The sequence below is a fragment of the Manacus candei genome, unplaced genomic scaffold (assembly GCF_025592945.1).
Source record: "Manacus candei isolate 608988 ecotype Guabito, Panama unplaced genomic scaffold, ASM2559294v1 h1tg000066l, whole genome shotgun sequence".
Taxonomy (NCBI): Eukaryota; Metazoa; Chordata; class Aves; order Passeriformes; family Pipridae; genus Manacus; species Manacus candei.
The window spans coordinates 271,936-297,361 of record NW_026138114.1 but is presented as its reverse complement, the minus strand read 5'-3'; the positions used below and the strand labels follow the sequence as shown (position 1 = coordinate 297,361).

At 59.2% G+C, this 25,426-nt stretch overlaps 2 protein-coding genes across 55 annotated transcripts in view; both read left to right on the top strand.

The window, feature by feature from the left end:
- The first annotated feature begins 631 nt into the window (after positions 1-631).
- Positions 632-17,221, top strand: ELP6 (elongator acetyltransferase complex subunit 6). Of its 5 annotated transcripts, none has more exons than XM_051806172.1 (7): positions 632-715; positions 4,859-4,937; positions 6,446-6,516; positions 11,772-11,902; positions 12,622-12,814; positions 14,751-14,897; positions 15,629-17,207. In XM_051806172.1, the coding sequence occupies exons 1-7, from the start codon at positions 662-664 to the stop codon at positions 15,755-15,757; spliced, it is 804 nt and encodes a 267-aa protein (XP_051662132.1). In that variant the 5' UTR covers positions 632-661; the 3' UTR covers positions 15,758-17,207. The 5 variants fall into 5 exon arrangements, with proteins under 5 accessions (XP_051662132.1, XP_051662133.1, XP_051662131.1 ...); XM_051806173.1 differs by lacking the exon at positions 632-715 and adding an exon at positions 827-1,070 and having other exon boundaries at positions 15,629-17,208; XM_051806171.1 differs by lacking the exons at positions 632-715; positions 4,859-4,937 and adding exons at positions 4,961-5,255; positions 5,353-5,572 and having other exon boundaries at positions 6,292-6,516; positions 15,629-17,221.
- A 1,779-nt stretch (positions 17,222-19,000) lies between these two features.
- SCAP (SREBF chaperone) overlaps positions 19,001-25,426 on the top strand; it is a 50,199-nt gene continuing 43,773 nt past the window's right edge. For 30 of the 50 annotated variants that reach the window (XM_051806065.1, XM_051806087.1, XM_051806066.1 and 27 more), the window contains exon 1: positions 19,001-19,253. The gene's annotated coding sequence lies outside the window, so the exon portion shown is untranslated. The remainder of the gene's footprint in view (positions 19,254-25,426) is intronic. The other 20 variants (XM_051806109.1, XM_051806097.1, XM_051806093.1 and 17 more) reach the window with 2 other exon arrangements.

Sequence of the window (25,426 nt, the reverse complement as noted above, 5' to 3'; positions counted from 1 at the left end):
ATTCCCATTTGGTACCTTTATTACCGGTGGGGACACGGATCCAGACCCATTTAACACCATTATTGATGATGGGACGAGGATCCAGCCCCACTTATTAACGATGGCATGAGGATCTGGTCCCATTTATTAAAGACAGGGGTGAGGATCCAAACCCATTTAACACCTTTATTACAATGTGATGAGGATCCAGTCGCATTTAGCACCTTTATTAACGACAGGGATGAGGATCCAGTCCCGTGTAACACCTTTATTATGACAGGACGAGACTCCAACCCCACTAATGAATGATGGGATGCGGCTCTAGCCCCGCTAATGACGGCCGGGTCGCGGGTCCATCCCCGCTAATTAATGACGGCCGGGTCGCGGGTCCATCCCCGCTAATTAATGACGGCCGGGTCGCGGGTCCATCCCCGCTAATTAATGACGGCCGGGTCGCGGGTCCATCCCCGCTAATTAATGACGGCCGGCTCGCGGGTCCATCCCCGCTAATTAATGACGGCCGGGTCGCGGGTCCATCCCCGCTAATTAATGACGGCCGGGTCGCGGGTCCCTGAGGGGCGGTAATGGCGGCCGGGGCTCGCGCCCCTCCAGCAGGCGGCGCCCCCGCGCGGCGCATGCGCGGTGTCCCGGCGCGGCCGCGGCCCCCTCAGCGCCGCCCGCCATGTTCGCGGAGCTCAACGAGCTGCTCGGGGCGTCCCCGCAGCGCCCGGAGCCGGTGAGAGCGCGCCCAGGGGGCGGCCAGGGGGCGGGAGGGACCGGCCGGGGCCGCTGGGAGCGGCGGGGCACGCTGGGAGGGGCGCGGCCTCAGGCGGCGGCGGCGGCCGGTCCCGGGGCCGAGCGGCCGCCGGCGTTCCCCCCGCTCGGTGCCGGCTCCCCGCCGCCCCTCACGGCGCCGGTATCGGCGGCCGGGACGTGCTCCCGTGCTTGGTCGCTGCCAGGCGCTGCTCTGGGCCAGGGGTGTTCTACAGGTTCTTATTCTTCAGGGCGCGTTGATTTAGTTCGTTCAGGCAGGTTTTGTGCTAATGGAAGTCACGCTGGAACTAAACACCCTCACCCTGTGTGATAACCGTGTGGGTAAAACGTTCATCGTGGAATCACAGAGTGTCTTGGTTTGGAAGGGACCGTGAGGGTCACCTGGTGCCACCCCTGCCATGGGCAGGGACACCTTCCACTGGCCCAGGTTGCTCCAAACCCCATCCAACCTGGCCTTGGACACTTCAGGGATCCAGGGGCAGCCACAGCTTCTCTGGGAAATCCATTCCAGTCCCTCCCCACCCTCCCAGCCAGGAATTCCTTCCCACTATCCCATCTAACCCTGCCCTCTGGCACTGGGAAGCCATTCTCTGTGTCCTGTCCCTCCATCCCTTGTCCCCAGTCCCTCTCCAGCTCTCCTGGAGCCCCTTCAGGCCCTGCCAGGGGCTCTCAGCTCTCCCTGGAGCCTTCTCTTCTCCAGGGGAACCCCCCCAGCTCTCCCAGCCTGGCTCCAGAGCAGAGGGGCTCCAGCCCTGGCAGCAGCTCCGGGGCCTCCTCTGGACTCTCTCCAGCAGCTCCACGTCCTCCTGCTGCTGTTCCCAGGGCTGGGGCAGCTCTGCAGGGGGGTCTCAGCTGAGACAGGGGCAGAGGGGCAGAATCCCCCCTGCCCTGCTGCCCCTGCTGAGGGATCAGCCCAGGGCACGGGGAGGGTTCTGGGCTGGGGCAGGTCCAGCCTCTCACCCATTATCAGGGCTGTTCTCCATCGATCCATCACTCCCTTCATCCCCAGCCTGTGCTGATAACAGGAGTTGTCCCAACCCAGGTGCAGGGCTTTGCCCTTGGCCTTGTTGAACCTCCTGAGGTTGGCACAGCCCCACCTGTCCAGCCTGTCCGGGCCCCTCTGGTTGCCCCATCCCTTCCCCTGGTGTGTGACGGCCCCACAGCTCAGTGTTATCAGTAATTATTAACAAATTATCCTTGTGCTGTGCGTTACTGACAGATACGAGCTGAGATAACAAAAACAGGTTTGGGGTGATAATTGATTTTGTAAGTCTGACTTTCCCCCCGTTGTCTCCAGTTTCTCCCTGGGCTGGAAAACACCAGTGAGGTCAGTCCTTGTCAGGCTGCCCAGAGTGGGGCAGGGCTGGTCTGGTGGGGAAGAAACACCGGGGAAAATTTAGGAGAGTGCCCTCAAGGCTCAAAGCAATTCTGGTGGAGGTGTTGGCTGAGGCGTGGTGGTGGTAAAGGATAGTCTGAGGCTGTGCAAATGCCCAAATCCCCGTGGTCCCTGTGGTTCCATGTGGAGTTCTTAATGCACGTGAAACTCTTAAATGAGGAGCGCTCGGTGGAGTTGGAGTGTTGGCAGAGCAGAGCCTGTGCCCTGAGGTGTATTTGATGGTGGAGCTGTGGGATGACCAGGAATGCTGCCATCCACAAGTCTGGTTTTGGGAGCAGGGAGCTCACCTTGACACGAACAGAAATTTCACAGAGCAAAACCAAAGGATTTGGCCTCAAGATCCTGGGTTTGGACTTGCCTGCCAAAGCAGGACAGAGGAGCCGATCCAAAGGCTCCTCGGTGTGAGGAATTCCCTCAGATTGAGTTGGCTCTTCCCCTCCCAGCACCACGGACACAGACTGCCCCCGGCGTGCTCCAGCTCCCTCTGTGCAGGTGCCTGGCTGTGGAGCAGCAGAGCGTGCCTGGCTACCCAAGGAGCAGTTCCTGGTTCTGGAGTTGGGGGCCTGAGTTCCTGCCCTGCTCTATGGTCTCACCTGGTAGTAAACCATGAGTGTCAGTGTTTCCAGTGCCCGGCAGTGTCAGCGGTCCCTGGGTGTGCTGAGATACCCAGCCTGGCTGGCTGGGAGCTGATGTCCCACTGTACTGACCCAGGCTCAGCCCTCTGCAGCCCTCTCCTTCCCAGCTCTGCCCTCCTGAGTGCTGCAGCTCCGGGGCTGGGCCGTGCCATTGCCCAGGTGCTGACAGGCGCCGTCCCCGCAGGGCTGTGGGGGACAGGGCTGTCTCAGTGGGTGTGTGTGCCGTGGCAGGGAGCTGGGACACCCCGCCAGCCATTTTGGCAGCTCCTGACAAGTAGCTGCAGCTTCTTCCTCATAGCCTGCAGGAGGAGAGAGTGTGAGGGCAGGGTGTGGAGGGAATGGGCTGGGGCACGGGGAGGAGGTGCTGCAGGAAGGATTTGCCTTTGGAAGGGCTTCGTCCCCAGCAGCAGCTTTCTGGGCTCAGGAAGGGGGAGCGAATAACTGGGGTAGCAGCTTGGTCCAGTTCATAAGGGTCTTGGAGGGGGAGCCTTGGGGTGGGCTCGGTGGATGCAGAGGCCTTTTCCACTGCCAGTGACAGATCCCATGGTTCTGTCAGTGCTGTCTGAGCAGCTGCAGTGTGACAGCAGAGTGAGGGCTGGCAGGATTGAAGGGGGATTGCTGGAAGGTTTGGAACAGTGAAATGCCGTGTGCTCAGTGACAGCATCCCACTGTGCTGGGCACGGCCTGCTCCGGTCAGGAGCCAGCCAAGGAGGGAGGGAGGGGATCCCTGCTCTTGCAGGGACCGTTTTGGGGAAGAGGGGAGCTGGGCTTGTGCTCTTTGAGCCCAGAGACTCCTCCAGGCTCATCCATGGAGGACACATCTCGGGTTTGTGCTCACTGCAGCACTGTCCCTGTCACTGCTGTGGCCACCAATGCATAACCCTTTTTTGGGGGAAGAGCTCTGTCTGTGACTGAGGCAGAGCAGCTCCTGTGCCCTGGCCTGTGCTTTGCATTCCCTGCAGCCCTGTTCAATATTTGCTGTTCCAGTTGCTCCTCTTTAGGCTTTGGGCACCAGGGAGTTCACTCTGATGGATCAGTTGGGAATTGCCTGTGCAGAGACGGCTTGTTGCTGCAAAAGGCTTGTTCTTGGGGGTTAAAAAAAACCCCACTTCAATAAGTTCTTTGTGATTCCAAGCAGCCCTTCTATGATTTGTGTTGATTAAAGAAACATCCTGCCTAAGACTGTAATGGAAACAAACACCTTGATGAGGCTGGGGCTGATAATGACGAACAGAATTAATTTCCTGCCTGATCAAAACAAGGTTTATTCCTTGTGCCCAGAGCTCTGCTGCACTACACAAGTTCGGGGATAAGGTTTTCTGCCCTGGGTGTGGCACGTTGGAGGTAAACCTGGAAAAGGGGCCAGGGAGGTCTCTTTGGGGACAAGAGGAGCAGCAGCTTTAGCAGTGCTTTCATTTTAAACACACCAGTGACACTGGCTGTGGCAGTGGCAGAATGGACTGGGAGTGCAGTGGGTGGCTGTTGTCCCCCTGCCCCTTGCAGAGAGATGACTGTGAGTTGAAGGAGAGGGGAACAAAGCTGGGGGGTGGAACTTGCTCAGAACCCCCCAGTGATGGTGTCCAGCACCAAAAGCTGTGGATGTGCCAGCACTGGGGGCACGGTGCTGCACCCCAGTGTCCTCTGCAGCAGCCAGGGGTCTCCTGGGGAGGGGGTGGCTCTTGGTGGGCACAGGGCGTGGGGGCCCAGCAGGGGCCTCAGCAAGGGTTTTTAGCTGGTGGGTGGCTCTTTCAGAAGGCAGGGAATTCCACATCAGGCACGTGGGGACACGGGTTAGTGGTGACTTTGGCAGTGCTGGGTTAACAATTGGACCTGATGATCTCAGAGGGCTTTTCCAGCCTTAACAGTTCTGTGATTCAGGTGCCTCCCCGTGAGCTGTGTCTGGAGGAAGTGCTGGTGTCCCTTTGTGAACAGGCAGCTGGAGCTCGGCTTGTCCACTCCTTCCTCCAGCTGATCCCTGCAGGTCTGCCCATAGTCTGAGCAGGCATCTTGTCCCCCAGGAGCAGTCTGTGCCCTCACCTTCCTCTGTTCAGTGGCTTTGCTGCCTCTCTTGCAGGGTAGGTTCACGCTGCTGCGGGACAGCCGGACGGACGGCAGCTTCCTGGTGCACCACTTCCTGTCCTTCTACCTGCAAGGTGGGTGAGCAGCAGCACTCCCGAGGCACAGGAACCACGGGGTGCCTTCCCTTTGCTCCGGGAGCAGAGCCTGTTGTGCAGAGCGTGAGGCTCCCTTGGGCTAACACGAAGCTTTGGGGCTGGGACTGGGGGATCCCAGTCCTGACTTGCTGTGGGGACTCACTCTTACCCTCGGGTACATCCCGTCATGTCTGTGCCTTGTTTCCTGGTCAGTCACAGGGGCTCTGACGTGAGCTGTTCACTGCAATTCCTCACTGCCTCCGTGTTTTATAGTGTCATTACACATATCAGGATCAACTAACAACAGACAAGCTCACAGTGAGTAAAGAAGCAAACAAAGGGCCTGGCAAGTTGCCTAATTGCTTTTCTGGGAACAGTTTCCCCAGTGAGTAACCTCCTGCTCCCTGTGCAGCAGGCACTGGACTCGACTCCTCCAGCTTTCTGCTGGCACAGCCACCAACCCAGCAAATCTGATGCTGTCGGGCTTGAAAGGGAACTCAGAGCGCTGGGCAGGGGGTGGTCTGAGGGCATCCTGCCCCCAGAACTGCCACTGCCTCAGCAGGGATTTCCCTGCTTGGAAATATTCTTTTACTTCATGGAAAGAGGGAAGCTGCGGGAAATGCCATGGAGAGCAGGTTGGTAGTGGTGTGAGTGGTTCATAGGGACTTGCCAGGCACTGCCTTGGGGCCTGCCCACATCCCGTCCTGGCTCTGCTGATGTGCTGACCTGCAGCACTGCCCTGGGAGTTGCTGCCTGGAGCTGCCCATCTGCCTGGGAAAAGCCTTCCATCCCTGTGGGTGGGCAGCCCTGTGGAACAGTACTGTCTCAGGACAGGTGTCCTTGCTGTCACCTGCTCCCTTCCACCCCAGGACCTGGGTGCACTTATTCCCTGTCTGCAGCACCCCATGTTGTCCCCTTGGTGCCCAAAACCTTTGGGGCCTCCCTGGGGCCTCCCTGTGGAGGCTCAGTGGGGCCACTGCCTTGTTGCCCTGGAGATCCGTGTCCTGACATGCCCTGGTTGTGTTCATACCTGTAAGGCCAGGTTGTCACATGGTTTTCCAAAAGCCCCTTTTAGTGAGTGAGGTGCCTTTGTAGAAATTCCTTGTTCTGTGTGCTTTTCCAGTCAAGGTCACTCACCTTACGAGAGCCAAACTGGGGGTTTTTGGCACGTCAGTGGTTTCAGGAGTTGGTGTCATGGTCGGCCACTGGCCTCCTTACAGTGACTCCAGCAAACGGGGCCAGGAGGTCCCAGGGCACCAGGGCGGGGGGCACAACAGGGGCCTTACACTTTTGTGATGCCATCTTTTTCTTATTCCTTACCCCTCTTTTTCAACTAACGTCTCCCCTAAAGTAGAAATCCTCTGGAAAGGTGAAAATTGAAAGCAGGGAGGGGTCTGCCTGGGCCTGTCAGGGTCCTTGCAGACAGCCCTGCGGCCTGGCTGCCGTGGTTGGTGGGCTCTGCTACCAGCACTGCCCTGTGGAGCTGCTGACGTGTTTGTCCTCCCCAGCTGGCTGCAAGGTTTGCTTCGTGGCCCTGCTCCAGTCCTTCAGTCACTACAGCATCGTGGCACAGAAGCTGGTGAGTCTCTGGCTGCAGGTTCATCATTCCAGCTCCAGGTAGTTTGTGCTGGGTGGGAAGGAACGGGAGTGGGGAACGGGAATTTCTGGGATGTTTCCAGGTCCTGGGGGGGACAGTCAGGGTTGGTGCTCCTGTGGTGGGGGCTGGAGAGCACTCAGGGGCAAAGCCCTGGCTGTGGGGTGCCCCACAGACAGGAGCTGGATGGCTGCTTGCTCTGTGCTGAGGAGTGTTTCCTGGGGATCAGGGCTCCCAGACAGGCCCACACTGGTACAGGAGCTCCCTTAATCCTCTGGGGAGGAGAGTACCGTGGGGTGGGTGTTCCCAGGGCCCTGCACGCCGCAGGACACGCTGGCTCTGTGGCACAGGAGCTCCCCAGGGCACTCTGTGCCTGTCCCTGGTTGTGTTGGGATGAAGGGCTGGGTCACCTGGTCACAGGACACCTGTGGGCCAAGCCACGAGTCTGAGCTGTATGAGGAGCCACACATTCCCATGTTCTTAGGGGTTTCCTTCCCACGGTGAGTCAGGCAAGGATTATGTGTACCCTGAAATGAAGGAGCAGAGAGCCAAGGTAGGCAGGATAATTCCCTGTGTCAGCAAATTGTCTGAGCTCCAAACTGCTGCTCTCAGCTCTTTGTACGACGCTCAGAGGTGACACGCTCCAGGTGGGAAGCCCAGGTGACCTTCCAGGGCCGGAGGGAGGAGGGCCTGCATTGGTCCTCCCTCCTCTGGCTCTGCTGGGAATCCATGAAGCCTTCCAGGTGCTGGGGAACCAGGTGTTGCACCTCCTGTATTCCCTGCTGTAAACAGGGGCCGAGTTTCTGTGCTGCTAAAAACCTGTGTTTTATTTACTGCTCAGCCTTTGCCTTTTGAAAGGAGATTAGTGGTCTGAGGTACTTTACCTTTTGAAAGGAGATCAGTGGTCTGAGGTACATGAAGCGGGCTGAGGGAATGAGCTGTAACTCCCAGGTGGATACTCCACGTGGGATTCCCCTGCAGAGCAGATCCCCACTGAGCAAACCAGCTCCCAGCATGGAGCTGTCCCGGCTTTTGTGGTGCAGAGAGGAGGAAATCTTGGGGAGAACTTGCTGAATAGGGTAGGAAATGGGGCCCAGCAGCTGGTGTGGGGAGGAGATCCAGCTGTTAAATGTGGGCTCCCTGCATGCTCCTGCAGCAGGATGGTCTGTCGCTGTGGTTCCTAACGTGGTGAGAGTGAACAGGAGCTGCTGCCATCTCCCTGTGGGAGAGGCTGAGCAGGGACAGAACGTGGGGATTAGCTGGAGTGCAGGTGCAGTGCAGGTCAGGGTGCTGTGCTGGGTGACACTCCTGCAGAAAGGGGGCTGCCATGGAGGAGGGCATGAGAACAGCACGGTTTGCACGGGGGGCTGAGAGCTGAGCCCAGCTCAGCTGAGTCACTGGCATTGTAACTTCCCAGCTGCCCCTGTGCTGGGTTGGTGTGAACTCCTGACAGGCTCTGCCGAGCTGGGGGTCCTAACATCAAACAGCAGTTATTTATAGCCGGGTTTCCATCCCATCTTGTCTTTGCTTTAACCCTCCTGTGCCCAGGTGAGCATGCCAGGCTCAGTGAAGGGGGTTCTTGGCAGAGTAGTTTCACTCTTAGGTTTGTTTAAGGACTTGGTGCTGTAGATCTCTGCAGGAGACCAGCTGGGGTGCAGCACACCCCCATTTCAGTGTGCCTGAGCTGTGTCCTGCTGCTGGGAGGTGAACTGCACACTCCACCCAGTGACAGCTCCTTCCTTCCCATCTCCTGTTCCTTGGGAATGAGCTCCAGACCAACTGCTGGGCTTTCCATGTTGGCCAGGAGAGTTGCAGAGATCAGGCTGTAGCTCCTCTGGGAAGTGCTTGGAAGAATCTGACCTGTGAGCAGCCACCTGCTTTGTGTTATCCTTCCAAAGGGGCTGGACGTGAGCCCAGGTGTGCCCAAGTGGCCAAGACAGCCAGTGGCACCTGGTTTGTGCCAGCCCCAGTGTGGGCACAAGCCCAGGGCAGTGCCCACCTCTGTGCTGGCACTGCTGAGGCACCTCCAGTCCTGGGGGCAGTTCTGGGCCCCTCACAACAGGACACGGAGGGGCTGGAGCGTGTGCTGGGAAGGGAAGGGAGCTGGAAAGGGGCTGGAGCAGCAGGAGGGGCTGAGGGAGCTGGGGGGGCTCAGCCTGGAGAAAAGGAGGCTCAGGGGGGACCTTCTGGCTCTGCAACCCCCTGACAGGAGGGGGGAGCCGGGGGGGGTCGGGCTCTGCTCCCAGGGAACAGGGACAGGAGGAGAGGGAACGGCCTCAGGCTGTGCCAGGGGAGGGTCAGGTTGGATACTGGGAAAATTTCTTCCCTGAAAAGCTGTCCAGCCCTGGCACAGCTGCCCAGGGCAGGGGTGCAGTCCCCATCCTTGGAGGGATTTCAAAGCCCTGTGGATGTGGCACTTGGGGACATGGTCAGTGGTGGCCTTGGCAGTGCTGGGGAACAGTTGGATTCGATGGTCTCAGAGGGCTTTTCCAATCTCAGTAATTCTATGATTATGTCTTTAGGAAAGATTGCACTTGGAAGAGCTTCAGAACTGAGTGATGTTCTTGTTTCCACTGGGAACTAGATGGTCCCAGGCCTGGGAGGAAGGTCCTGGAGCCAGGGTGGATTTTACAGCCTTTACACAGTGGTTTGTGGATCTGGTCCTTGTACTGCCTGGGCAGTGCTACAGTGGGTATTTACACCCAGCTAGAGTGCTGCTTCCATGTATGTGCTGCCTTCCCAGGGTACCAGTCTACCAGTTCTACCAGTCCCAGACCAGTTCCTTGCATGTTAGCCAAATGCAGGGATGTATTTTCACTGGCAGGAAAAAGCTGTCCTGGCTTTTTGTGCCCGTGTCCTCTTTTCCTGAGGATCTGCACTTCATTTTCAGGGACAGTCAATGTTTTTTGCCATGACCTTGCAGAGAACATGCTGGGCCATAGCTGGACTAACAACACCAGGGCACTTTGCCAGGCTGGTGTTCCCACCCTCGTTTGGACAAAGTTTGTTGTGTTTTAAAGGACAAACAGATCTGTCCTCGTTTGGTCTCCCTCTGGCCTGTCCCCTGTTCCCTCTCCAAGCCCTCAGCCTGGAGGACATGGCCTGGCCTCATCACTGATGGCCACACTTTGTCCCACAGCTCATTCCTGCTGCCTCACACACTCCATTCCTTGCTCCCTCCAAATATTTTGCTTTCCCTTATGGAATGGCAGTTCTGGTTTGGAGGGACATCCTGGGCCCCACGCTCCAGGCAGCTTCCCAGAGGGATGGGAAGAGCTGAGCTGTGCTGCAGGGCCCTTCCTGGCTGGATCCATAGCTGGCAGTGGGGTGGGATGCTGGGAGACCAGGGAGGCTCTCAGGCTGTGAGTGCTGGGCAGCACCGTGTGTCCCGTGGGCACTCAGGGAGGTGCCACTGGCCATTTGGAGCAGTTTTCCCACCATCTCCAAGCTGTGCTGTGCTGCTTCCAGAGGTTCTGCTGGGCAGGCTGCTCCCTGGGAGACATCAGAGCTGGCTGTGGCAGGGCACTGCAGGGGGTGAGTCCAGGTCTCTCTGGGCCCTGGTTCTCCACCTGGAAGATGAGGCTGGACTTGCTGTGTCCGTGTACCAGGAGGATGGAATTCCTGGTTTGACACACAGACACCCTGTCCCTGCTGCTGTGGCCCTTCCCTGCCACCCAGGCAGGCCCTGGTGGCACAGCACTGAGCTCCCCTCTGCAGAGGGGACACTGCTCTGCTGCTGAAGTCCAGAGAGACGGTGTGTGCAGGAGGAAGTGGCTGAAGCAGAGGTAAAATCCGTTGCTGAGTTATTAGTAGTGAATTTAGTTGTGGCATTTCAGCAGGTTCCTGGTCCTGTGGGCTCCAGAAATGCCTGAGGGAATGAGGTTTGTGCTGCTGCTCTGCAGCCCAGCCCTGCTTTATGGCACGGCAGGTATTTATTTGCCAGCTGTTCCCTGCTCCTCACCTGCCACAGAAAGCTGCTTCTGTCCTCGGCTGGAAAGTTTTCCATGGGGTGTGCTTGCAATTGCCCAAAATGCTGATAGTTTGAAGTTATTTCTGGAGGGAGGTGTTGAAAAAAATCTATTGCTTTGTAGAGGGAGTCTGGAGGGAAAAGGAACATTCAGGCACACATTCCTTCCCAGCTAAGTAAGAGGGAAAAGGGGTAAACATTCTTCTCAGGTAGCAGGATTCACTGGGCTGGGAGTCCAAGCGGCTTCCACTCAAAGCAGGAGGAGATGCCAGCAGGCAGGAGTTTGGTCAGGCCTCAGATTGTTCTGAAAGCAATGTCCAAAGTGATAGTACTGCAAATCTGAGTCTGGGAAGTTCATTGTGGAATAGTTTGGGTTGGAAGGGACCTGAAAAGGTCACCTAATCCAACCCCCCAGGAAATAGTTGTCCTGCATGGGATCATGGGATCACAGAATAGTTAAAAAGCCTCTGAGTCCACTGAGCCTGGGAGAGTGAAAGTGTCCCTGCCCTTGGCAGGGGATGGCACTGGGTGGTCTTTAAAAGTCCCTTCCAGCCCAGTCTCTCTGGGGTTCTGTGATCTCCAGCTGGACTCTCCTCCATGTGTGCTGCAGCTCTGGGATGGCCCCGTTGGAGCTGGACGTGCCCTGCCCATGGCTCTCCTTGGCCTCCCCCGCACACAGGGCTGAGAGCCGGCCGTGCTTTGAGCCTTGGTCCCTCCTGCTCCATGTGGATCAGGCTGGGGCCCTTCCCTGGGAGCCCTGGCTGCTCTCTCCTGGGTGCTGTGCAATGTCGTGGTGCCCACGGCTCTCCCCTGGCCGGGGCCGTGCCCGGCTCGGGCGCGTGGGCTGTGCCGGGGAGTCGGCATTGCCACAGCCCTGAGCTGGAGACAGGGAAAGCCAAAAGGTTTTGCCACCCATGGAGGGAGGGTGAGGCAACTGCTCACAGCAGGTCCTTGCAGGAGCCTGGGCCATCCCCTTCCTGCCTCTGCAGAGGCAGCTGGTTTTGTCCCGTGCCGCCAGGCTGACTGCCCAGGAGGAGTACCAGGATGTTTGAGCCCCCAAATCCCAGCAGGGTTTTTTTAATCTCCTGGTAAAATACAGGAGAGGGAATGTGCCACCAGTGTGTCACAGAACCACCCATTTCACTGCTGAAGCACTGGCATTATCAGCACACTTAGATAAGATTTGATAACATTGGGCTGCTGCCCTGTGTGGTTCTGTTTGCACCATTTCTCCAGAGCTGTTCACTGAAAACCTGCTGTTTTCCTCTCCCAGGGAGTCAATCTGACAGCTGCCAAGGAGCGGGGGCAGCTGGTCTTCCTGGAAGGCCTCAAGTCCTGCCTTGACCTCGTGTTTGGGGAGGAGGAGGAGCAGCCAGGGCAGCCCAATCCTCTGCTGTTCCTGAGGTGAGCTGAGCCCAGCACAGAGTGTTCCCCCCTGTGTCCTGCCTCCACAGCCCCCAGAGCACCACCGAGTGAAGGGGAACACCAGCACCAGGCATATCCCTGTGCATGTCCTGGCCTGTCCCTCTCTGCTGTCAGAGAGGGAGTCTGTGCCCCTCTCGGGCATTTTGGAGGAATTCCTGCCCCCATCCACACTGCCAGCATGTTACAAGTCTAGAAAAACATTTATTTCAACACTCAGCAGGTTTGTGTCAAACAAAACTCCAGCCAAGTTGTTTTATTCCTTTTCTTTAATTATTTTGAGTTTTGATCTTATCCAAGTGCTGCTTTATCCATTGGGGTTTATTCCCACTTCACTTTCTCCATGCCCCACGGTAAGCTCAGCAAAGGCAAAACACTTCTCTGGAAGTGTTCAAGGCCAGGTTGGACGGGGTTTGGAGCAGCCTGGTCTAGTGGAAGGTGTCCCTATCCGTGGCAGGGATGGACCTGCATGGGCTTTAAAGTCCCTTCCCATCCAAACCATTCCATGGTCCCTGGGGCCAGGCGGGAGGGTGTCACCACACACAGGGCTAAAGGAGCAGTGACTGAGGGCAGTGCAGGGCCTGGGGACTGTCCCAGCCGTGGGGACAGCAGGGAGGGGACGGGGGGGGCAGAGGGTCCCCGTGCTGGGTCAGTGGTGAGCAGGCAGTGCCAGGCCCTGACACCCCCTCCATCTCTTGCAGTGAGAGCCCCTCGGACCTGCGGGCCCTGTTCGACTTGGTGCGCGTGTCCCTGAGTGCCGCAGGCAGCCAGGCCTGGGCGGGCCCCGTGCTGCTGCTCGATGACCTGAGCGTGCTGCTGGGCCTGGGGGCCACGCCCGTGGCCCTGCTGGACTTCATCCACTACTGCAGGGCCCTCGTGTGCTGCCAGCTGAAGGTACTGCTCCCCTGGGCCTGGGGCTGAGCTCCACAGCAAAGCCTGCCTTTGTTTGCTCTTAACACCTGACCCCAGTGAAGCTTTGGAAGGCTCTGGCTGTCCAAGAGATTCAGACCGTTGCTCTGGGGTCAGTCTTTGGGAATTGTGTGAGTCCCTGGAATAGCTGTGCAGCCGGATTCCTGCTCTGGAGCCACTCTCAGGAGTTGTGTGAGTCCCTGAGTACCTGTGCAGGCTCCTGTGCAGCTGGATTCCCCCAGAGAAGGGTTCTCAGTGTCCCTGACATGTGAGCGGGGATTTGAGGTGTAAAATAGTGTTTCTTGGAGCTCCAGGCTCTCCAGAAATCCCAACTCACACCCGTGGTGGGAGGAGGCAGGGAAGGAAATGGGTTATGTGAGGGGTTGGTGACTCTCACAGGGGACAGAAACAAGGGTCCCCTTGGAGGGCACCCCAGTCCCTGCTCCCTCCAACCTCCAGTGTCTGTGTTGCTCCAGCTGGTTTCCAAGGGGCTGTGATGATGTCCAAGATCTGCCCAGTGATGTGCTGACTCGTGGGAGCACCACAGCCAGAACTGGTTCCAGTCCCCTCCAGGCTCTGCCAGCCACACCACCGTGTCCCCTCCTGGGCACTCTGCACGGGGGTGAGGGCTGAAGGCGGCGGTGTGGGGTGGGATGGTGGGGTCATCCTGCCCTTCACACAGCACAGGGTGTTGGGCTGAACCTGCTGACAGGGGGTGTTCTGTCTCTGTGGAATATTTACCTCCAAAGCAGCTATAAAAGATGAGAAACCATGCTAACACTTTTCTATTTCAGTCTGAGGTGTTCTGAAGCTTTCAAGTACATTTTAATTGATTGAGAATTCCATGTTATTTTAAGTCCTTGGTGACTTGCATCGTCTGAGCAGAGACTCTGGGGATGGATTTTAATAGAGTGGGTGTGTTGGGGAGCTCTTTGCTCCTTGTCAGAGTTGTGATTGTGTGAGTGTTGCTGCAGCCCTTCGGCCACCTCTTTATTTACCTGCTCTGAATTCAGTCAGTGCCATCTGCCCAGCCTGACAGACTGGTTTAACCAGACTCTGTCTCATAACAGAGGCTCGAGGTATTTTTAGGCTGCACATTATGTGTGTGTGTGTGTGTGTGCACAGTGCACACACAGCAAGCTCTTCCAGAGTTTATAGGTCATGCAATCACAGAATGGTTTGGGTTGGAAGGGACCTTAAGGATCACCCAGTGCCACCCCCTGCCATGGGCAGGGATACCTTCCACCAGCCCAGGTTGCTCCAAGCCCCATCCAACCTGGCCTTGGACACTTCCAGGGATCCAGGGGCAGCCACAGCTTCTCTGGGCAACCTGTGCCAGGGCCTCACCAGCCTCACAGCCAACAATTCCTTCCCAATCTCCTATCTAACCCTGCCCTCTGGCAGTGGGTAGCCATTCCCTGTGTCCTGTCCCTCCATCCCTTGTCCCCAGTCCCTCTCCAGCTCTCCTGGAGCCCCTTCAGGCCCTGCCAGGGGCTCTCAGCTCTCCCTGGAGCCTTCTCTTCTCCAGGGGAACCCCCCAGCTCTCCCAGCCTGGCTCCAGAGCAGAGGGGCTCCAGCCCTGGCAGCATCTCCGGGGCCTCCTCTGGACTCTCTCCAGCAGCTCCATGTCCTCCTGCTGCTGTTCCCAGGGCTGGAGCAGCTCTGAGTGGGGCAGAGGGGCAGAATCCCCCCTGCCCTGCTGCCCTGCCGTGGGGTCAGCCCAGGGCCCATGGCCAGGGCATGTCCAGCCTGTCCCCCCGCAGCTGCTGGCTCTGTTCCCAGTGCAGTTCAGCTCAGCCCACACTGGGGGATGCCTGAGCTCAGCTGGGACCTCTGTGCAAACTCCCATGTCCATCCCCTTCCTCCCCTGTGGGAAGGGGCCCATCCAGTGGCTCATCCCTGCCTGCTGCTCCCGTTGCAGGGGAACGTCGTGGTGCTGGTCCACAGCAGTGAGGACTCGGAGGACGAGGAGAACGAACTGGTTGTGAACTCCCTGTGCCATCACAGCGACCTGATCCTGTGGGCAGAGGGGCTGGCCACTGGCTTCTGCAAGGATGTGCACGGGCAGGTGAGGCACGGGAGGGCACCCGGGGTGGCACTGTCCCTGTCACCTGCAGCACTGCCTGGGGGAGACAGCCTGGGGAAGGACTGATCCTGGGCACCAGGATCTGCTGCAACACCCGGGCTCCTATGGCTGTGACTCCACTTCTGTGGGGATATCTGGGGACATCCTGCCCCACCTGGGGACTCCCCCACCTCTGGAAGCTTTCCAGGGTTTATACAGCAGCTGCAGCACCGGTTTCTCCCACCCCAAGGTGATGGCAGAGAAAAATACCAATTTCCTGGGAAGTTTCCCCAGGGGTGGATCTGAGCCTGGCCAGTGGTGATCTCCTCGGGGCTGGGACAGCTTTGGAGTCTGATCCCTCATCGGGGTCTGCCACTGAAGGGACAGGGGCAGGCAGGGCTGCCACCACAGGGACAGGGACAGGCAGAGCTGCCAACACAGGGACAGGGGCAGGCAGGGCTGCCACCACAGGGACAGGGACAGGCAGAGCTGCCACCACAGGGACAGGGGCAGGCAGGGCTGCCACCACAGGGACAGGGACAGGCAGAGCTGCCACCACAGGAACAGGGGCAGGCAGGGCTGCCACCACAGGGAGAGGGACAGGCAGAGCTGCCACCAGAGGGACAGGGCCAGGCAGTTGTGTGAGGGGTTATTTTTCAGTGATCCCCTCCCTGCAGGCCAGCAGAGGCGTGGGGGCAGCCAGAGGATGATGTTGCTGTTCCTTTCCCTTGCAGCTGAAGATAATCCAGAGGGTGTCCCTGCAGCAGGCGGGGCAGCAGGATCTCGTCCAGCTCTACCAGTACAAGATCCAGGACCGCAATGTCACCTTTTTCGCGAGGGGGCTGTCGGCTGCAGTCCTGTGAGGCTGTGTGGAGTGAGCCTGGGAATGCCAGTCCCTGCCTCCAGCTAGCCTGGCAGCACCTTCCAGGAGCAGCACAGCAATCTGACCCGGGAGGGAGGCTCACACACACCTGGAAGCGGTGCCAGCACGGGGATCAGCCTGCCCAGGGATGCCACATCCCTTTGTCCTCCCACCCGGTTCCCAATGGGCTCAGGCCAAGAAGAGGAGCAAGGACGTGCAGGAATGGCCCTGGGAGCCTGTGAGCACAGGCGGGGATGCCCCGTGGGCTGGGTGTGCCTCACCTTTTCCAGTGTGTGCCAGGCGCTGGGGAGCACTGGCACGGCAGGAGATGACACAGCGGGCGGGGCAGGGATGGCCTGGCAGCCTCTGCAGTGCTCTCCTTGGCCCAGCTCTGGCTGGGGGAGAGCTGCTCAACTCCAGCCTCCACACAGGGTAAATCCACAGCTCGTGTGCAGCCCCTCACACTGCAGTGGGACCTGGGTGTTGCCTTCACTGGCTGATCCCTTGCGCTTCCCAAGCTCGTCCTTGGCTTGGGGGTTGGATAAACCCCTGTCCGTGAGCCTCTGTCTCTGCCACTGCTGCCCCATCCCAAATCCTGACCAGCAGTTACATGACCTGCCTGTACTGAAGCATTTTTTTGGGATAATAATCCCTAATTTTAATGAGATAAGGGTAGAGTGATGAAGTAAGCACGGATTTCTGTGTGGGAACCACTCCCCACCGGCTCCTTGGCAGAGGGCAGGAATGGGCATCTCCCAAGCCTGGATGAGGAGAGGGCTGTGGGTCCCCTCCCTCCCCATGGCCAGGAGGGCAATCCTGGGAGCAGAGCTTAGGCCTGGAGGTCTCCCAGCAGATGCTCAGCTGGGATCTCCCATTTATCCTGGGAGAGAAACAACATCCCACACACCTGTGAGAGACAAGTGACCTGCCAGGTCCTTGCAGGTCCAGAGCTGGGTAACAACTCCGGACACGTTCCTGCATTTTCCATGGAGACTCAGTGACCCATCCTGCTGCAGGTTTGGGAATGGTCCCTTTGGCTTGAGTTTGGGAAGCCCTGGCTGAGTGATGGCAGTCCAGGGAGGCCAGGCAGGCTCTGAGGAACCAGGGAGGGCAACCAGGCCCTGCATGTGCTGTAGGATCACATGAGCTGTGGGTCTGTCCGTGCTCTGCCATGGAAGTGGCAGTGCCAGGGCTGCTGCTGCCAGCCCAGCGGGGTGACAGGGCCCAGGGGACAGTCTGCAAAGGGAGGAGGATGAGACAACCTGTGGTTCTTGGGGAAAGGAGCTGCTTAAAATACACCTGTAATGAGCATAGAATGGTACATAATTGGAGTAATGTCCGTGTGATTACCCTTGGAGAGATCCCAAAACCTCCTGGCTCAAAGCTCTGCCTGCCTCCTGTGAAACTGGCAGGGTGGCCATGGGACATCACCGTGTGACATCACTGTGTGACATCACTGCTGGCCTTTGCCTGCTTTGTTCTGTGCTCACCCAGTGTCAGCATCCAGGAAACCAGGGCTGGGGAGCCTCAGCCTGACCTCCACGTTCCCAGGATCTGAGCCCTTCGGGATGAGCTGCTCTGCCTGCACCGGGAGCCGGGGGAGCTTGGGCAGGGAGAGTCCTGCTGGAGTAGGGGGTGGTGCTGCCGAGGACTGAGCCCAGCATTCCCAGCATCCCTGCCCATGGCCAGCAGTGGCCTTGGCCATCAGGACGTGGAGGGGCAGCCCTGCTGCGCCAAGGCCAGGGGCACGGCCGGGACCCAGCTGGGACCTCACTCCGGGGCTGATGCTGCGGGAGAGCAGCCAGGGAATGGATATCGGGAACGGTGCCAGCGGTGCCAGGACGGGGTGGCCTTGCCCAGGGTCAGCCCCCAGCTGCGTGCTCAGGGCTGTGCGAGCCAGAGCTTGGGCAAGGCCGGGGAATCCAGCGGGATCGGGCTCAGCTTTGTTCCCTTGGGCAATGCCGGGGAATCCAGCAGGACTGGGCTCAGCTTTGTTCCCTTGGGCAAGGCCAGGGAATCCAGCGGGACTGGGCTCAGCTTTGTTCCCTTGGGCAATGCCGGGGAATCCAGGGGGATTGGGCTCAGCTTTGCTCCCTTGGGCAATGCTGGGGAATCCAGCGGGATCGGGCTCAGCTTTGCTCCCTTGGGCAAGGCCGGGGAATCCAGCGGGATTGGGCTCAGCTTTGTTCCCTCGGCCTCGGAGGGAGCACCTGGGGCCTTGGGGAAAGGCCCACCACGGCTGGGCTGGTGGGACAGGGATGTGGGTCCTGGGAGAGGGGGTGATGTGTTGGGAAGGGCTGCCAGCAGCAGGGACTGTTGGGAAGTGTCAGAGCCCGATGGCTGTTTTTGGAGGTGCTCAGTCCCTGGAGATGAAGGGGCAGGGCTTGTGTGTCCCAGCACTTCACCCCATGCCAGCAGTGTGCTGGCAGGACAGCGTGGGCATTCCTGGGGGAAGGGAAGATCCCTTGGCTCTGGGTACCATCTGCCCCTGGCCCTTCCAGGCGTCCACCATGTGCTCCGTTCTCAGCACTCCCTGTGCCTGTCCCACTCCTGTTCCAGTATCTGAGTCACCTCTGTCCCCTGCACCGAGCCAGGGCTCCCGGTGCCAGGCCCTCCCTACAGATCCGCGCTCCCCCGCATGCTCCAGGGTTCCTGGTGCCCAGTATCCCACCTCTGCTCCTCATCCCCCGTTCCTGAGGCCTTCCAGCGCTCCTAGTGCAAGGTCATCTCTCCAGCTCCGTTCTCCCTCCCAGGGCTCCTGGTGCTCAACCCTCCCGTGCCCCAGCGCCTGACCCGCACATGGCCGCGGCTCGCGGGTGCAGGGGCCGGCTCCGCTCTCCCCCAGCGTGCCCGGTTCTCCTCCGCTCCCACGGCCCTCCCCGTCCCCAGGACCCCCTCCCGGCCTCGCCGTGTGTCCATCCCATCCCATCCCATCCCATCCCAACCCATCCCGGCTCCACGTGTTCCCGCCGCCCCCGCGCCGCTTCCGGGGGGCGTGGCCAAAGGCAGCGAAGCGCGGGGTATCAACAGGAGGCGTGGCCATGCAAATACACGCTCTCATCTGCATATGGGCGTGGCTATGGAAAAACCCCGCTGTTATTGGCATGTGGGCGTGGTTATGCAAATACCCCGATCCCGGGAGCGAGCGGGCCCGCTGGGGGCGTGGCCGGCGCGGTGTGGGCGGGGGGCGCGGCGGGCGCGCGGCGCTGCGCGCGCGCGGTGGGTGCCCGGCGGGGGGCAGAGCCCGGGCCGGAGCGGCGGGAGCGGAGCGGGCAGGGCCGGGAGCGGGGCAGGGCCGGGAGCGGGGCAGGGCCGGGCAGAGCCGGGCAGAGCTGGGCTGGGCCGAACCGAGCCGGCCGGGAACGGCGGCGGACCCGCTGGGCTGCGGCCCAGGCGAACGGCGGGCAGGAAACGCTACCGGAAAGAAGCACGGGCGAGCGCCGCGGCCGGCGGGAGGTCAGAGGGCGGAGGTGAGGAGGGAGCCGCTTCCCGGTGAGGTGAGGAGGAAACAGCCCCCAAAACCCCCTTCCCGGCCCCCTGCCCTGCCTCAGCTCCCCTCAGGCCCCTCCGTGCCTCAGTTTCCCCCTCCCGCGGTCCGGGCGCGCTCCCCTCCCCCCTCCGTATTTTTAGCGATAATCGAAAAGGAATTTGGGAAAATCTTCCCTGCGGGGTCGGGAGAAGGTGCTCGTTGGAAAAAGGGTTAAAATGAGGGAACATGTAAAGGGGTTGATGGGAACGTGGAGTACTCCAGTTCTGGGGTACTGAAGGTGCGAAGCCAGGAGGGGGGAGGAGGGAAGGAGTTAAATCACCTGCTCTGCGGGGCCGGGATAAGGACCAAAAGGAGGGAACACCTGAAGGGAATGCTGGGAACATGGAGTGTTCCATCGCCCGGGGTGTGTGCCGAGCGCTCGGGAAGCAGGAGGATCCCGGGGGATCTGAGCTCACAGCCCGGTCCTGCCCCGGGACCGCCCCGGGTCGGGGTTCGCTCCGCACTCGGGAATCGACTTCCCCGTGCCAGTCCCAGTGAGCCTTTTTAGGGTGTTTTTGATACAAAGAACAAGGAGCTGCTTGGATGCCGGAGCGACCGTGGGCTGTGTTCGGGAGAATCCCGAGGAAAGGACTCCGGAAGGATCCCGGAGTTTCCCGAGTGCGACATCCACGTGTTTTCCAGGATCGTGGGAGGACAGACCAAGTTTCTTTTCACGAAAGGGGCAGAGACGAGGCGTGAGCTCCCTCTGTGAAACCAGGACGGGGTGGTAAATTTGGGATTACGCGGGGCTGTTGTGTAATGCAGAAAGGAGATTAGCTGGGATTGGGATGAGAGGAAAACACCCCGGGATGTTCCGGGAACGTCCCCCAGCCCAGCTCTGCTCCATGTCCAGGTACAACCCTGAACTTGGCACAGGGCTGTTTGTTTTCCCAGTTGTGAGTCGAATATCACAGCCCAAAAGGAGCAGAGAACAATCGGGGATTGTCTCAGGAGCACTAAAATAGTGGTTTGAGTGTCAGGATGGTGGTGATGAATGAACCTGTCAGGCTCTCCCTGAGTTACTCGGTGCTATTTTCAGGCAGGGGGTTGCTGGGCCTGTCTGGCGTCAGAGTTTGGATCACTGTGCACCAAAAAGTCCTGTTTTTTTTTTTCTCTGTGATGAGCAAAGAGTTCAGAAAATAGAACAGGTGCAGCTGGAGGAGCAAAAATAGCTTTACCTGCCTGTAGTGGAACGTGGTGCGTGAGGAGGGGCTGGGCAGGAGCAGCAGCACAGCAATTCCAGGGGATCCTGTGACCCAGGAATCCTTTCCAGGCCAGGGGGCTGCAGCACCTTCCTTCCCTTTGACAAGAGACTTTCTCCAGCGAGCTGTGGCTGGAGGTGGAGGCACAACTCCCTGCCCTGGGAGCAAGGGGGGACTGATGGTGCTCGGCACGAGGGACCAAGAGACTGAGCTTTCCAGGCATTCCTTGGCTCTAATTCCTCTGAATCCCTCTCTCCCCCTTGTACAGTGCACTGAGGGGTGAGAAGGAGAGGCTGAAGGAGCACTGAGCTGTTCTGTGGTGCTGCAGCCTCGGGGAGTGTTCCTGCTCACATCCCAGGTACCCACACCAGGGAGGAACAGGGAGTGAAAGGTGCTTGGCTTGGAGGGAATCTTTCAGTTCCTCTCTTCAGGTGAAGACACAGCCCTGGTGGCTCAGAACAGCTGTGGCCTTTTGGCATAACTGGGCTCCCCTGGGAAAAAATGAACTTCTCCTTCCAGGAAAAGAGTGATTTTAGCTGGAGTGAGAGCACGGTGGGGAGTGGGGAGGGGAGCAGCAGTGCAGTTCCTTGGGAAAATCTGAATTAATCTTGTGTGGAGCATTGTGAGAAAGGGATAATAGTGGGTTTGTTTCCCAAAGACAATGTCCGAGTCAGACTGTGGGACTTGCTGCCTCACAGAGGGGTTTGGGATCGTTTCTGTGTCGGGAAGAAAGAGCAGAGTGATTTCCTGAGCCTGGCTTCCTAATGGTGGTTATTAGAAAGGATAATATTTATTGTGTGATGCTGGAGATGCCAAACGCTCCCTCTCGGGGCTGGGAGCCCTGGAAGTTGGTGTGTTCAGCCTTTCCTGGTGTTCCTGCTGGAACCCAGAGCCTGTGCAAAGCCAGTCCCATGGAGATGTGTCACCTTAGGGGTGCTATGTCCCTCCTGCCTTCCCAGGCACTTCCCAAGCCCCAAAGATCTGGGAGTGCAGAGTTTTTAACCATGAAAACTGTCCTGGTTGAGAGTTTGGGGTTTATTTCTGAGGGAACAGTGCAGGGAAACCCGTGCTGGGGGTTGTGTCTGAGCCCTGGCTCTGGCCTTCCTGGCTGTGCTGTGCTGGTGAGTAGCTGCTCCAGGAGGGGCAATCTCCAAGGGCTGTGTTGTGGTGGTCCCAGGCTGCTCCAAGGGCTTCCCAGGTGGACTTTGTCTGAAAAGGGCAGAGCTGGAGCTGGGCAGAACCTTCCCAGTGCTGGTTGAACAGTGCTGAGCCCTCCTGCCCTGGGGGTTGTTCAAACCCAGGGGTCATTCCAGTCCTCCTTTGAGGAGCAGCAGGGCCACCTAAGGAGGATTAAGAGAAAATTCAAACCCGACTCTCAGAGGGCATGGAGGGACACAGAGATTGTTCTGGGAACACCCTCCAGGACAACCACCCTGGGTTCCCTCTTCCTCCCTGTTTTGGGCACCTTGGGTGCCAGCAGGAACACTTCAAGAAGGTAGAGGAGGAAAGAACACAGGGAAAAACTTAGGCTGGCATCTCCAAAACCAGAGTGTTCAGCATCTCTGGGCTCTTGGTGAGCAACTGGTGGTGGTGACAGGCCACGAAAAGGAAGAGCAGCTTTGTGAGCTGTCGTTGCAGGGAGGTATTTCTGTCTTGGGTGCTCAAAGTAGGGACTGAAAAAGCCCTTCCAGGCTTCAGGAGGCGTCTCCTAAGCCACAGTGGGGCTTTGCAGGCCTGGAGGGGAGCAGTGGGTGTGGGTGAGGGTGTGGGGCACAGGATGGGGAAGAGCAGTCGTGCTGAGATCCTGCAGCAGGCAGGGGATGGTTGGGGAACCCCTGCCAGGGGCAGGGCGTGTGGAGCAGGTGCTGCTTGGCCACGGGCACTTCCTTGGCAAGGGCAGTTGGCTCTTTCTAGGATAAGGTGTCAGGGCTGTTTCTGGCTGCAGTCACAGATCCAGTGAGATTTGATTTCTGTGCCAAAAAAACTGCTCGAGTAGGTGAGGCTGAAAAAACCCAGAGCCTCAGAAGGATAAAAATGGGGTTAAATAAACCCACTCAGAGCAGCGGTAACACCCCCAGTAAGGGGTCTGGGTGTGCTGAGAGGGGCTGGGGGGTCTCAGTCACCACTGCAGGGGCAGTGACCGTGCAGGTCAGAGCTGTAAATGGCACAGAGAGGGAAGGGCTGCACCTATGGCCGGTGACTGAAGAGGGACAGAGGGGTTTGAGGAGTTCAGTGTGGCCTGAAGATGGGCTGCAGGTCACAAGGGCAGGGGTGAGGGTTGGGGTTCCAGCAGAACCAGCCAGCTGCAGGCACCAGGATAACTGGGGAGGTGTAATCCCTCAGGGAAGGAACCTGGGGAGCTCCTGTGGGGAGGGGAGGAGGGGCTGGGGAGTGCTGAGTGTGAGAGTGGGGCAGGAGGCTGCAGGATGTGAGGTGATGTTTCTGGCCCTGGCAGTGATGAGGTGTCAGGGGACACCCCTGGGGTGGCTCTGAGGTGACACTGGTGCAGTGACCCAGACAAGTGCAGAGTGTGAATCAGCCCAGCCTGTGAGGGGCAGGTTGTGTGTCCTGGGGAGATTGAGGGGACACTCCAGGGATTTACTGGTACAAGGAGCATCCTGGTTTGTGTCACCAGGTGTGAGACAGGCCCAGGGCAGTGCCCACCCCTGTGCTGGCACTGCTGAGCCACCTCCAGTCCTGGGGCAGTTCTGGCCTCTCAGGACAAGACACTGAGGGGCTGGAGCGTGTGCAGGGAAGGGAAGGGAGCTGGGAAGGGGCTGGAGCAGCAGGAGGGGCTGAGGGAGCTGGGGGGGCTCAGCCTGGAGAAAAGGAGGCTCAGGGGGGACCTTCTGGCTCTGCAACCCCCTGACAGGAGGGGGGAGCTGGGGGGGGTCGGGCTCTGCTCCCAGGGAACAAGGGACAGGAGGAGAGGGAACGGCCTCAGGCTGTGCCAGGGGAGGGTCAGGTTGGATACTGGGGAAATTTCTTCCCTGAAACAGCTGTCCAGCCCTGGCAGAGCTGCCCAGGGCAGGGGTGCAGTCCCCATCCCTGGAGGGTTTCAAAGCCCTGTGGATGTGGCACTTGGGGACATGGTCAGTGGTGGCCTTGGCAGTGCTGGGTCATGGTTGGACTCGATGATCCTGGAGGGCTTTTCCAACCTCAGTGATTCCAGGTTCCAGGTGCTGCTCCTGGGCTCTGTGTGCCCACTGGGAACAGCACTGAGGGGGTTTAGATGGCAGGGAGAGCTCAGGTGAAACGTCCCCAAACCCTGTGTAAGGCCTGGGACCTGCAGCCATTGCTCGGGGTGGCTGGGGAGTCTCCAGCTGCTTAGGAACCATTGGGATAACGGTCCCTTGGGAATGATCTGAGTGGAACTCGTGATGCTCTGGGTGAGGGGCACGAGGTGGAGCCCTCAGAGTCCCCTCAGGCCTGTCTGCTCTCCCTGGTGAGCTGTGATTGCTGCCCAGGGTCTGGCAGTGCTGTGGCTCCCTGAGCATGGTGGGGCAGGAGGGATGCAGGGGGAGAAGGGCCTTTCCCTGCAGGCAGGGGGAGGGACAGGGATGGGGAGAGAAGTGGTGTGTCCTTCAGTGCAGCCTGGAGTGGCCTTGAGTGAGGCCCAGAAATCTGCCAGGGCTGTGCTGAAGGGTTTGTCTGGATTTTAGGCAGTTCCTGTTCTCTTGTGGGGAGTCAGGGCAGCTCTGGGGAGGGTTTGAGTCTCGTGTAGTGCTGGGAACTCAGAAATGACACCGAGCGTGGATCTGACAAAGTGACCACTTCAGAAATGGCATTTCCTGGGTGGGAAGGGACCTTAAAGCCCATCCAGTCCCACCCCTGCCATGGGCAGGGACACCTTCCACTGTCCCAGGTGACTCCAAGCCCCGTCCAACCTGGCCTTGGACACTTCCAGGGATCCAGGGGCAGCCACAGCTTCTCTGGGCAATCTGGACCAGGGCCTCACCACCCTCCCAGCCAGGAATTCCTTGAACAGTCCTGTCCCAGTCCCAGCCCCTGAGGACCCCACTCCTCATGGTCTCCCCTTGGACACTGAGCCATTGACCACAGCTCTGAGTGTGACCATCCAGCCCATTCCTCATCCCCGAGTGTCCCATCCATCAGTCCATGTCTGGGCAGTTCAGAGACAAGGGTGTTGTGTGGGACAGTGTCAGGTGCTTTGCACAGGTCCAGGTGGATCATCCCAAAGCATTTTACCCATTTCATACCCGAGCAGGAGGCTGGGGCTGAGCTGCTCCTCCTGTCTGGTGGAGAGGGTTGGAGAAGGGCAGCAGCAGAAGCCCCACGTGTAGCAGGAAGAGCAGAGCAGTGCAGGGCTGTGCTGGGCCAGCTGTTTGCACAAGGCTTCAGCCAGGGGGGAGGCATTGAAGGATTCCTCCTGTTGGATCCTGGCTCTGGGCTGGGCTGTACCCCAGGGGGAGGGAGCGGGGTGTGCAGGGCCGGGGGAGCTCTGGGGTGTAACTGCACGGGGGTGTTGCATCAGTCTGGTGTTTTTAGGAGACAGAGATTCCCCAGCCACTTGTGGAGCAGCTACTCTGATGAACAGAAAGGAGGAGATTATCCCGAGGGGCCACGTGGGATGTGTTGCATAAGGACATTTGCAGGGCAGGCTCGGCCCCTCGGGGTTCCCCTGGATCCAGGGCTGGCCTGGGGTGGCACAGACGGGACCATCCTGTGGGCACTGGCACCCAGTGCCACGCTGGGCACAAGTGGCTCGTGGGCCAGGGCTCCTGGAGCCAGAGGAATCTCCTGGAGCCAGAAGAATCTCCTGGAGCCAGAGGAATCTCCTGGAGCCAGAGGAATCTCCTGGAGCCAGAGGAATCCTTGGCTTGGCTGGGCAGGGCCCCCCGGCTCCCTTCCCAGAGGTTTATCCCCGGCTTTGCACCCATGTGACAGGGACAGTGTCCTGGGGAGGGGATCTCCCAGC

Bases quoted from the DNA above. Each gene is read 5' to 3' on its own strand.
- ELP6 (XM_051806171.1), top strand. From the start codon at position 5,411: ATGCTGTCGGGCTTGAAAGGGAACTCAGAGCGCTGGGCAGGGGGTGGT. The intron at 5,573-6,291 runs GTTGGTAGTGGT...CCCCTAAAGTAG, and splicing joins GGAAATGCCATGGAGAGCAG to AAATCCTCTGGAAAGGTGAA. The intron at 14,898-15,628 runs GTGAGGCACGGG...TTTCCCTTGCAG, and splicing joins GCAAGGATGTGCACGGGCAG to CTGAAGATAATCCAGAGGGT.